Raw genomic sequence first — 11,170 nt, 5'->3', positions numbered from 1 at the left:
GCCTCGTCGGCCAGCCCGGCAGCAATCCTGCCAGCACAGAATAGCCCACTGCGTTTCAGGGTAAAGTGACGATTAATTTCTATTTCCTGGCCTGGGTGCTGCTTTCTTCTTTAAGGAAGCTTCAAGGTTAAAGGTTCAACTCAGTTATGTCAGGGTTCAACTCCGTTTCGTGAAGGGGCTCTTGTACGAAAGCTTAAGCTGGGATTGACTCTCTGCTAAGCGGAGGCCAAACGTGGACCTACTGAGAAGCAGGTCCTAAGTGATAACATTTTCTAAAGAGACTGCTAAACACATCTGAACAGTGCTGCTGCAGAACTCTGAATGGGGGGATAGCAACTGTCTTAACTGATCTGGAATCTTGAATTTACTTTTCAATGGACAAGAGGTGTGTCTCTCAAGGCAAACAAAGAGAGGAGTAACACCCTCTCTTGTCACTCATGTCAACATAAATTTATGCTCAGAGCGTAGGTGTAGGAACAGCATCGGTATGTATATGGAACATCGGGAGAGGAAGCTCTATCGGTATTTACAGTTTTTCTACTATCTTGCCAGAGAGACGTCATCTCCAAATGAGAAATGGATGTATTTTGAAACAGTGGTGGTGGATCGGATTTCTTCTTTCTAGTGTTTATATTTGCTCTTGAATCGTACTTAATACCTGGTAACACCTCAATCAGTTGTCAAAATTAAACTTAAAAATGTGTAAGGCTTATCTCATTGGTCAGTATAAAGATCAAGGTCTTCCCTTCCCTTCCCTTCCCTTCCCTTCCCTTCCCTTCCCTTCCCTTCCCTTCCCTTCCCTTCCCTTCCCTTCCCTTCCCTTCCCTTCCCTTCCCTTCCCTTCCCTTCCCTTCCCTTCCCTTCCCTTCCCTTCCCTTCCCTTCCCTTCCCTTCCCTTTTACTTCTTTCCTTTCCTTTCCTTTCCTTTCCTTTCCTTTCCTTTCCTTTCCTTTCCTTTCCTTTCCTTTCCTTTCCTTTCCTTTCCTTTCCTTTCCTTTCCTTTCCTTTCCTTTCCTTTCCTTTCCTTTCCTTTCCTTTCCTTTCCTTTCCTTTCCTTTCCTTTCCTTTCCTTTCCCCCCAGTATTGTTTTTCCGTTCTCCTTCTCACTGCAGTCTTGATTTTGTTCTTGTCCCTTAAGTATGTTTCCAATGTGTTGCTGAAACATTTTCCCTTTCAATCCTAAAAAAGGAGCTGTCACTGGTGAAGATCAGAGCTTATCCCTGAGCCCAGGAGCTGTCACCTTAGTCTTCCAATCGGACAAGGACGACTTCATTTCTCATGTAAATGCATTTGTCAGGTTTGCGTATTGTTTTTTCAGGAATGGAAAGTGTGTATAGAATGGATTTAAAATCAATTTTAAATGTAAAATGTCAAGGCAAAAAAGTTCTAATTACAACCTCTGCACACAATTTGCCAGCTGTGGGACTAGGAGTTTTCTTATTTACTGTGTTTTGTTTAACGTGTCTGAAGTTTAATGGATAGCAATAAAGGCGTGCTAGAAATCTGAAAGCACTTTATGCTTTGTTCTCTCCGTCATTTTGGTATAACAAACTAGCTTATGTTTTAAACCCTCCATGAGGTTAGTGGTTTCCCTAAAGGTAACAAGTCCCTGTGTGCTACAGTAAGACAGTAACAAAACATGAAGTATAGAAGTTCATCCTGTCATTATTCAGCTTCTGCCTATGGACACACAACTACGCTTATTTAAAGCGGTATCACCTTGAAACCTAATCAGCATTTTAAAAAGGACTTTGTAGCAGTTATTGGCTTTTGTCCTGGAGGGCTGAGGTTTGTTTTGTTTTGTTTTACATTCAGCATTTCCGTTTCTAGCTTACATTCCCCTGTTGTTTTGCATGAGGAAAACGTGCAACTTTAGAAAGGAGAACGGAAAGAGCTGCTTTTTAGTCTAACTTTTCAGTTTGTCGTAGGAGTTTTAAATGTGGTAGGAGTAAAACACCAGAAGTACTGCTGCCAAAGTTATATTCAAACTCGTCTTTCTTGGAGAAGCAGAAGAAGCCCAGGGAGAAATAAATTTGCAAACATGCTCTTCATGCTCTCCTTTCCCAAGATTTCTCTGAGATATAGCCCATCCTCTGTGGGTTTTGAGGTATATGGTTCCCAGGAGTGAAAAGGAGGGCCAAACATCTCTCCTCTTGGATCTCAACATGCCAGGGCTTTAGTGTACTGCCACTTACGGCTCCGCTTTTTCACCTGGAAAAAGCAACCGCATGATGTAGACTGAGGAGCCCTCACAAATTAACTTGCCATCACCAAGTGACGCCCAGAAAAGGTGTATTTAAAAGCTAGGCTCATTATAGAATCACAACAAACCCCTCATGACTGGTGCAGTAGACAGTGAGGTAGAGGGCGAGCCCTGGAAAGACAGAAGAAAAGTAGCAGTGAGTTCTGGGTACCTTTGTGCAGACGAAACAGAAAAACGCAGGCAGTGAAGTAATAGTGTTCCGTTACTAATGCCAGCAATAGATAATTGCAACAATTATCTATTAGATCATAGGTACTAATTAACAGATAATTGCGCAACTCCGGAAATCAATAAATAACTGATTCCCCTCAGAGAATGTCTTCTACATTTTTACATTAAAAAGACTCCAGAGTTGTAATGGATTAAAATCCTACGGAAGGGAAAGAAATGGCATCAGCCACTAGTTCTGCAGAAGCGAAAAGTAATACTGATAGAGTTTAGATGGAAATTTTCACTTTGTGTGTTTAGTTTGGGGATTCTTTTTAAATCATTCATACCAGCGATTTAGTTCTTAAGGCTGTTTCTTTGAGATTAAGTGACAGGACTTCTGTTACTCTTTTCTTCTTGGAATGCTTCTTGATAGTCTTACGTCAACCAGAACTTCTGTCTCTGTTGCAGATGTGAACAATGACCGTAGCTAAGAAGCGCAAATCTTCAAAGCCTAAAAAGCCCTCTTCAAGGCGGTCTGGCAAATCCAAGAAACCAAGTACTAAAATACTGATGTCACGCACCGCCAACTGGGGCCGGATAGTGCCTGCAGAAGATTCAAGCCAAGTCTCTGTGGCCCAAGGACATGGAGGTGCTATTTACTGTAGATCATCTGAAAAATCTAAGGCTTTTGCCCCAAGAGATCTAAGTAAGTGTGCGTTTTATCCTGCCTCCATTGTCTTCAAAGCAAAAGTAGAAAATGCAGTTCTTACTTGTTGCACTGATAGAGAAGGGGACTACTGTGAACAAAGACTTCAAAAGCGAATCCCCTAAGGCAACTGAAGTGACTGATGTTACAGAAATTAATTTTGATATATTTACAGTCAACAGAGAAATATGGGGAGCTTTTTGTAATGCACAGATTCCTCCATGTCTTTTCTGTTTTGCGAATGTCCTGGTTTCAGTTAGCACAGAATTAATTTTCTTCCTAGTAGCTGGTGGAATGCTGTGTTTTGGCTTAGAATGAGAAGAGTGCTGATAACACCCCGATGCTTTAATTGTTGCAGAGCAGTGCTTATACTAAGCCAAGGACATCTCAGCCTTTGCTCTGTCCTGCCAACGGGCAGGCTGGGGGGTGCAGTAAGAGCTGGGAGGGGACAGACCCAGGACAGGTGACCCAAACTAGCCAAAGGGGTATTCCATACCATCTGACGTCATGCTAAACAATATATAGGGGTGGCTAGCCGGGGGGAGGGGGCCGGACTGCTCGGGGTTAGGCTGGGCATCGGTCAGCGGGTGGTGAGCAATTGCATTGTGTATCACTTGTTTGTACATACTATTATTACTTTCGTATTATCCCCATTGTATCATCATTATTATTATTGTTATTATTATTTTTGTTATTTTTTTTTTTCCTGTCTTATTAAACTGTCTTTATCTCAACTCACGGGCTTCACTTTCCATTTCTCTCCCCCGTCCCAGAGAGGGAGGGGGGAGGGTGAGCGAACGGCTGCGTGGTGTTTAGCTGCCGGTCGGGTTAAACCACGACAGCGAAGAAAAGTGTTTGATTGTTGCTATTCACAGCTTCCATTTTTCACAGGTTTTTTGAATGATAACATTGCTCAGGAAAAGATCTGGTATCTGTAGGGGTACCGTCATTCCTAGTTCCTAGTTTTTACGTTTTTACCGTATAATTTCAAGTCTAAGTTTGTGGTTTAAGTTATAATAAGGAAAAAAACAGTAGTTGAGTTAATCAGGTTAAAGATTATAGATGGAGAGGAACTTGGCATTAGGTGCTACAAACAGAATGGCAGTTAGCCTTGCCTTAGAAAAATTAAAATGGTTGACTAAAGTTGTTTGTTTTTTTTTTTTTTTCCCCAAAACATTGTGTTGACCAGCCAATTTGAATTTGGTGGTATTAAAGCTGTCTGCAATAAGTTTTTCTGGTTTGGATTGTAGCTAGCTCCTCTAGGTGCTCCTGCAGAATAGTATTTTTTTAAATACCTTTCTTAGAAACAAACAAACAAGATCTCTTTTTAAATTTAACTTTCTTGCAGTCGTTAATGATGGAATTGCTCCGCCACAGAGCCTTCTTTTTCCACCTGAGAAGATTTGTATGGATTGGCGAGAAACACAAAGTGTTGGAGTTGGCCTGTACAATCTTGGCAACACATGTTTTCTTAATGCTACTCTACAGTGTTTGACCTACACACCCCCACTTGCCAATTACATGCTTTCTCTTGAGCACAGCCAGTCATGTGAGTACTTTCTAACAGTATTTTGAATCTGTTGGATAGCTCTGAAGGTGAAAGAACAGCAGTGATTCTGTGAGATAAGCTTATTTGCCTGATTTTACCTGTAGAAGCTGGCTTTGAGCACTGTATTAGCAGTGGGCTCCGAATAGCATATGGAGTGCAATTAATGCACCATGGTTTATTTATTTAGTTATTTATTTGATTGTTTGTTTGTTTGTTTATTAAAGGATCATTTATTGCTTCATGGGAATAATGAAGTGCATTGGACAGTAATGCATTTAGTAGTAATTTTAGAGAGTAATACATTTTGCAGGCTGTGGAGTTCACATTCCTGTCAGCCTTTACAACTGCGACTTTGCAGTAGTCTTTTAGATTTCTCATCACAACATGCATTTGAATACAGGCTTAGTGGATATTTTTATTCTGTAAAGTTGTGTGAAATGAAATGTTACAAGACTGTTGGGACATTGGCATCTTGGGAGAATAGAATGTAGCAAGGAGAGTGGATATTGTATCTATAGTTTAAATTGTACTTAGATGTTTGTAGTTGTGGATATTTCGCTGGACTGGGATGCTTTGTTCTTTCACTCTTCAGGTCGTGAACAAGATTTTTGCATGATGTGCACGATGGAGACTCACATTAACCAGGCCCTGCGTTGCACTGTTGATGCCATCGAGCCTACGCATGTTATCAGTAATCTCAGTCGTAAGTGGCTTCAGATGTGTTTCTTTTCGATAGCTTGTAATCTTCAAATAATCATTTGATGTGTCTAAGTGGTTTTAACACTCAAATGAAGAGAGATTTTAGAAATACAAGAACGATTTCATTTTTAAATGAGGTCAATACTATCATCTTCTTATTTAGGAATAGGACAACATTTCCGTTTTGGCAGTCAAGAAGACGCACACGAGTTCTTGCGCTATACTGTTGATGCTATGCAGGAAGCGTGCTTGAACGGAAGCACCGAGTAAGCATAAACAAGTTCACTTTCATACATTCTCTAGCACCTTCTAGTCCTTTATTTACTCTCAGAAATGATCTCTAGCACCTTTTAGTGCCTTATTTACTATCAGCAACGAAAGTCTACATCATCCTTGGTTTTCATCAAACTCTTTGAAGAGTTAACTCTGTGCCTTAAATCTTCTGAGGTCTGATTATAATTTATTTCCAGATTGGACAGATCTTCTCAAGCTACCACCATCATTCATCAAATATTTGGAGGATTTCTAAGATCGAGAGGTACTTGAAAAAATATTCCTGTCCTTAGAACTGATCTGTGTCTTTTGTCGGTAGTAAAGCAGTCTGTAGTTTGTCTAAAGTAGTATCTGTCAACAACTTGAATTTGGACAGTTAGTCTCCTTCACATAATGTTAAGCATTTATATTTTGTTTCCAGTGAAGTGCTTGAATTGCAAAGCAGTTTCGGATACGTATGAGGCATTTCTTGATATCACTTTGGATATAAAGGTAAGATGTTTTCTAAATATAATTCATGATGTTTAAGTACATGCATGACTTTGTAAATTAAACTTGTTTAACTTAAAAAAACAAACCACATATAATGTTAAAACATAAGAGCTTGGTGGTGCTAAGGAAGTGGATTGGACTTTGTCCTTCCGTGGAACCCATGTAAATAGTCTCCACATTTGCATTGGGTTTAAGGGGAAAGAATTCTCTTTCTGCAAAAATTATAATGCTGTCATACTTCTTTGTTGTTCTACCTGAATATACATCTAATTGTTAGACTGATGAATTTGTCCCCAGTATTGATGACAAAGCACATTATAGATGCTGTCTAGGCTACTGGAAAAGTATTTGTTCCAAAGTCAAATGCCTTCCAGGTGAGGTCAATGCTGAGCATGCTCTTTCTGCCTCCTTCTTCACAGTAGATCGCTTGAGTATGTTAGTAAGATTCTCTTATAAACTACTAGTATGTCTGTGGAATTCTGAATTACGGTGACTTTACGCTCTTCTTTCTCACTGCTCTAGGCGGTTTCATCTGTTAGCAGAGCTCTGGAACTCTTTGTGAAACCTGAAGAGCTGGATGGAGAGAATTGCTATAAATGTAGCGAGTAAGATTTTGACGTCAGTTTTCTATGTTGCATGACTCTGTTGGACTACCTCTAAACTTTGGATCTACTTACAAGTTTTGTGGAAGTTTATAAAAGACTTGGATTTTTGTTTCTTTGGAGGGGGGAAGTCTTGTTCATAGGCATTCCCTATGGGTTTGCAATTCTCTGGCTTGTATTTTGCCATCAGAATTCAAAAAGAGCTACTTTTGTTCTTTCTATTTATTAGCTCTCGACAGTACTTTTCTTGATGTAAACTGCCCAGTTTCCGTTGTTCTCTGGGCTAGTGGCTAATTTTCACTGCTTACACCGTAGGTCCTACCTTGGAGCGGGCAATGTGTCAAACTGAACTATTTTGTTTCAAAGGATGGCAGATGGTTTCAGTGTCTTTCCAGACAAGCTCAGTACATGAAGACTTCCTACTGTTAAATGTCTCCCTCCTGTAGAATGACCATGTGCTTCTGTTGTATTTTTGATGTTGATAGTCGACCTATGTTGGAGATTATTTGCAATTTCTAGTCCTGGGGACCAAGGCTCTCTCGTTCCGCTTTCAGTATTTGTATTTCCCTTGAAAGCTGAAAGAATGTATCCAGGATTGGAGTTCAAATAGCCACTTTTGTAGACCAAGAAATGGTACCTTGCCATCCAACCTGGTAATACCCTTTCGTGAGAGATTCCTGTTCCCCCTATGCTCTGAGTTGTTGGGAAAATTTACCTTCTTCTGTGTATTAACAAACCTGACACGCAGTGCGTGGGTTTATGAAAAGAAAAAAGACCAACCTATTATGCAAGTAAATATCATTCAAATAGCATAGGCATGCGTGAGACATTAAAAGGAGTTTGTTTGGGGGGCGAAAAAAGAAGATGCCTTCAAACACTTATCTCTGCTTGTTTTTAAGGTGTAAAAAGATGGTTCCTGCGTCCAAGAGATTTACCATACACCGTTCTTCCAAGGTTCTCACAATATCACTGAAGAGATTTGCAGATTTCACAGGTGGAAAGATCAACAAGGTATATTTACCACTGTAATGCAACTATATCATTGTGTAATGGGACATCCCCCAAAGCTGAAAGTTGTTAATATTTTCAGACAATAATTGTAGACTAACGACTATGGCTTATTCTTTCTCTTAATATCAATAAAGTTCCCGCTTGACAAGAAGCATATGCTTTCCTCTGAGAAGGCTGATTCATCAGGAAACAGTTCTCTGCAACTTCTTGTCTTAACCGTTGTTTATGGGAAGACTTATTTGTAGTGAATCAAGAAATATATTCTAGAAATATATTCTAGAAATAAATTCTAGTCTGTGTTTTTTGGAAGTGTTTTTCTCTGGCTAGTCCACGAAGTACTCTGGGATAATTTTTCTATCTTCTTGGTGTCTCTTTAGGAGGTGAAATATCCGGAGTATTTGGACCTGAGAGCCTACATGTCGCAGTCAATGGGAGAACCACTGCTCTATGCCTTATATGCGGTGCTGGTACATCACGGTGTCAGCTGTCACTCAGGACACTATATATGCTATGTAAAGGTAGAAGTCAACAGCATTTCTAACAGGGTAAAGGTTGTGCTGGCAAACCAATTAAAGCATGACTAGCAGCTACTGTTTCTAGGGAAAAAGATTTCATTATATTTTTATTTGACATGTGTGTATTTTGTTCCTATCCGTGATTTCAATTGGAAAACGTGCAATTCACCTAAAGAAATCGTTGTCTTTATTTGCAGGCTGGTAATGGACTTTGGTATCAGATGAATGATGCTAAAGTAGTGCGTACTGACATTAAAAGAGTTCTTGGTCAGCAAGCTTACATACTTTTTTATATCAGGTAATAACAAATCTTAAAATGTGTTCAGAAGAGATTTACTTTCCTGTTATTGATATTTTTCTGTTTTGCAAGTGTTTTTCTTGCTATCCCAGGAGAAGATTATTATTTGTCTAATTCAGTTCTGTCTAACCTGAAATTCTCTGTGTCGTTTATTATCTTTTGTTGCTTGGCCTTAAACTGCAGCACTTGTGTAAATTGCTATCTATGTGTTATCTGTAGCTGGCTAATTTAGAGAAGGAGTAAAATGAAGGTCATCTGTGGTGTAAGAATGAATTCTTGCTCTGCAAGTGATAGTCTTAGTAGGAAGACTGTTCTCTACTTTTCAGTCTGTAGTCTTGGCGAAGCCTTCTGTAGAGAAGGCTTCCATATCGTATGAGCTGTTCCTCTAAAATGATAGGATGGGATTTAATCCAAGAGTAGGCTGAAAGAAAAACTAAACTACGATCACTGCTCTTTTCTGAAGGCGCTATGATTTGACACTTGGAGAACGTGCGTTTTACTTGCCAGCACCATCTTATCCCTGTTCATTCCCTCCGGGTCAGCAGGGGGCTAATAGTAAGCAGGCTGGATTTATGGGACCACGACTTCTTCCTCATATGATTAAGGTAATTCAGGGAAGCGGGAGGGCAGATAACGGCACCAAACTGCTAGTGGGTTTGGGGTTTGGTGTGGGGTTTTTTGTTTGGTTTTCGGCATCTGAGTTTTGTTTTCCTTCCCACGCCGCAGCTTTCTTCACAGCCCTCATGCTACAGCCAGAGTCATTCAAACAGTGGTTACTGCTAAATTGTGCAGCCATGCGACTCCATTACTTTATAGCTCCAAGACAGCTTTCTAAAGCACAGAGAGCTACGCTCTTTGACTATTTAAGCAGAGTGTACTAATCCTCAAATCATTTAAAAGAGGACTTGTTTTTCCTATCCTCGTCACTTTAGCTAAGACAGGGAAAACTCATTGTCTTATTCCTGAGCACCAGAACGATTACTTCAGGCTTTTCAGGGTATGTTCAAAGGGGAAAATAAATATATTTGGGAATAGCAGCAGGTAATGTTAAGTTGCTTGGCTGGTTTTCAAAGATGATGTTAATTTGATACCAATCTGCAGTAAACCAAAAGCAGGAATTGAATACGCTTATTGGACTTGCATTTATCCTTAAAGGGCAGTGTGTTTTTCTTTTTAGGTGTTAAGACCATTTGTAGAAACACTCAGTAGGAGAGTTTTGTGTTTCAAAATGTTACATGCAGTGTTTGCGTTAATCCATCTTGCAATTTCTTCTTTTTAAATACAGAATTCAAGCCGTTTAAATGGAAATGGATCCATAAAAGAGGACGCAAAGACCACTGGTATCACCCTAAAAAGGCCATCTTCAGCACCACCAATGGCCTGTGTTCAAAACCAGGCAATTACCAGGCCTTCAATGACTGATACGTCAAGAAAACAGAAGATCACCATCAGTATTCACAATAAATTGCCTGCTCGTCAGACTGTGTCACAGCCTGACTTTCTTAGCAGTGCTGTGGAGGATGAAGATCTCTACCAGGCTGTTCCTTCATCCACAATTACAAATTCGGTAATGCAAATGAAGCAAATGCAAACAAACAAAAAAGTTTCTGATGAAATTTTTGTGGAGCCAACAGTGAATGAAAATCCTAAACTCAGCTCTGATAACACAGTCCCTTATGGTGCAGAATCTTCAGGAAAATCTGAGGAGGAGTCAAAGGGCTTATTTCAAAGGAATTTGAAATGCAATGCAATGTCCTCTAATGGAATTTTGGTTGGAAAGGTAGTCCGTACATTGCAGCATTCCAATTCTTCCTGTCAGAATGCTGACAAAGGAAGATCCCAGCATGAGCTGCCAAAAAGAGATTCACTAAATGGTGCTATTAGGTTAGTTAATGAATCTAAAGAAAACGGACTGAAACTTGATGATTCCACTTGCCGAGTTGAACCTGTTAAACCTTCTGAGATGTTCTTTTCTAAAACAAATGGATTGCTTGAAACATAGATTTGCTCCATCGAGAATTTCTCACCTACGATGTATTCGGGAGTGTTTATTGTGTTCCTAATTCAGGTGAAATACTGAGAAAACACAGCACACATGTGATCGTAAGACTTTGTGGTATTATCCCCTTAGAATTTGCAGACCTGAGCTTATATTAGAACTTGTCAACTTAAGCTCAGCTGAGATAAAAATTCCTAAGTTTCATAAAGTAGATTTTGGGGGGTGAGTCGGGGTTATCTTTGAAGTGTAGATAATGCATACAACTCACAGCGGTCTTGCTTACCATTTAATGGAGAAATTCTGACAAGACTAGTCCTCAGTACTACTACAAATAGTATTTTTTTGTCTGCTGACTTGTGCGTTTTAATTGCAGATGCCTGGAGCTATGCCTTCAGTCAATCGAGAAGTCATCACGGAGTCCTTCACAGCCAGCCAGCTGAACAGCTTGTCAGAGGAAATGAGGTAAAATGAGCACAGTCTGATTAAGACAAGACTTTATGGAAGTTCGTTACAGTTTTATCTGTCTACTAATAGTATTTAATGGAAGGATTTAAATTAGTACAATTCCATACTGTGTGTCCAGTGTCACGAACAGAACTAATGATCAGCACTG

At 39.8% G+C, this 11,170-nt stretch overlaps 1 protein-coding gene across 1 annotated transcript; it reads left to right on the top strand.

Annotated features, from left to right (window-relative positions):
• Positions 1 to 2,890: 2,890 nt before the first annotated feature.
• Positions 2,891 to 10,560, top strand: LOC311216101 (ubiquitin carboxyl-terminal hydrolase 42-like; the record flags this gene model as incomplete). Its single annotated transcript, XM_084297648.1, has 12 exons — positions 2,891 to 3,119; positions 4,468 to 4,668; positions 5,261 to 5,371; positions 5,531 to 5,633; positions 5,838 to 5,905; positions 6,062 to 6,132; positions 6,655 to 6,737; positions 7,634 to 7,745; positions 8,123 to 8,263; positions 8,458 to 8,558; positions 9,022 to 9,163; positions 9,844 to 10,560. The coding sequence occupies 12 exons, from the start codon at positions 2,891 to 2,893 to the stop codon at positions 10,558 to 10,560; spliced, it is 2,079 nt and encodes a 692-aa protein (XP_084153774.1).
• Between the last annotated feature and the right edge of the window lie 610 nt (positions 10,561 to 11,170).

This window comes from Netta rufina (genome assembly GCF_964035555.1).
Source record: "Netta rufina genome assembly, chromosome: 18".
NCBI classification, from domain to species: Eukaryota; Metazoa; Chordata; class Aves; order Anseriformes; family Anatidae; genus Netta; species Netta rufina.
This window is presented reverse-complemented; position numbering and strand designations above follow the sequence as displayed.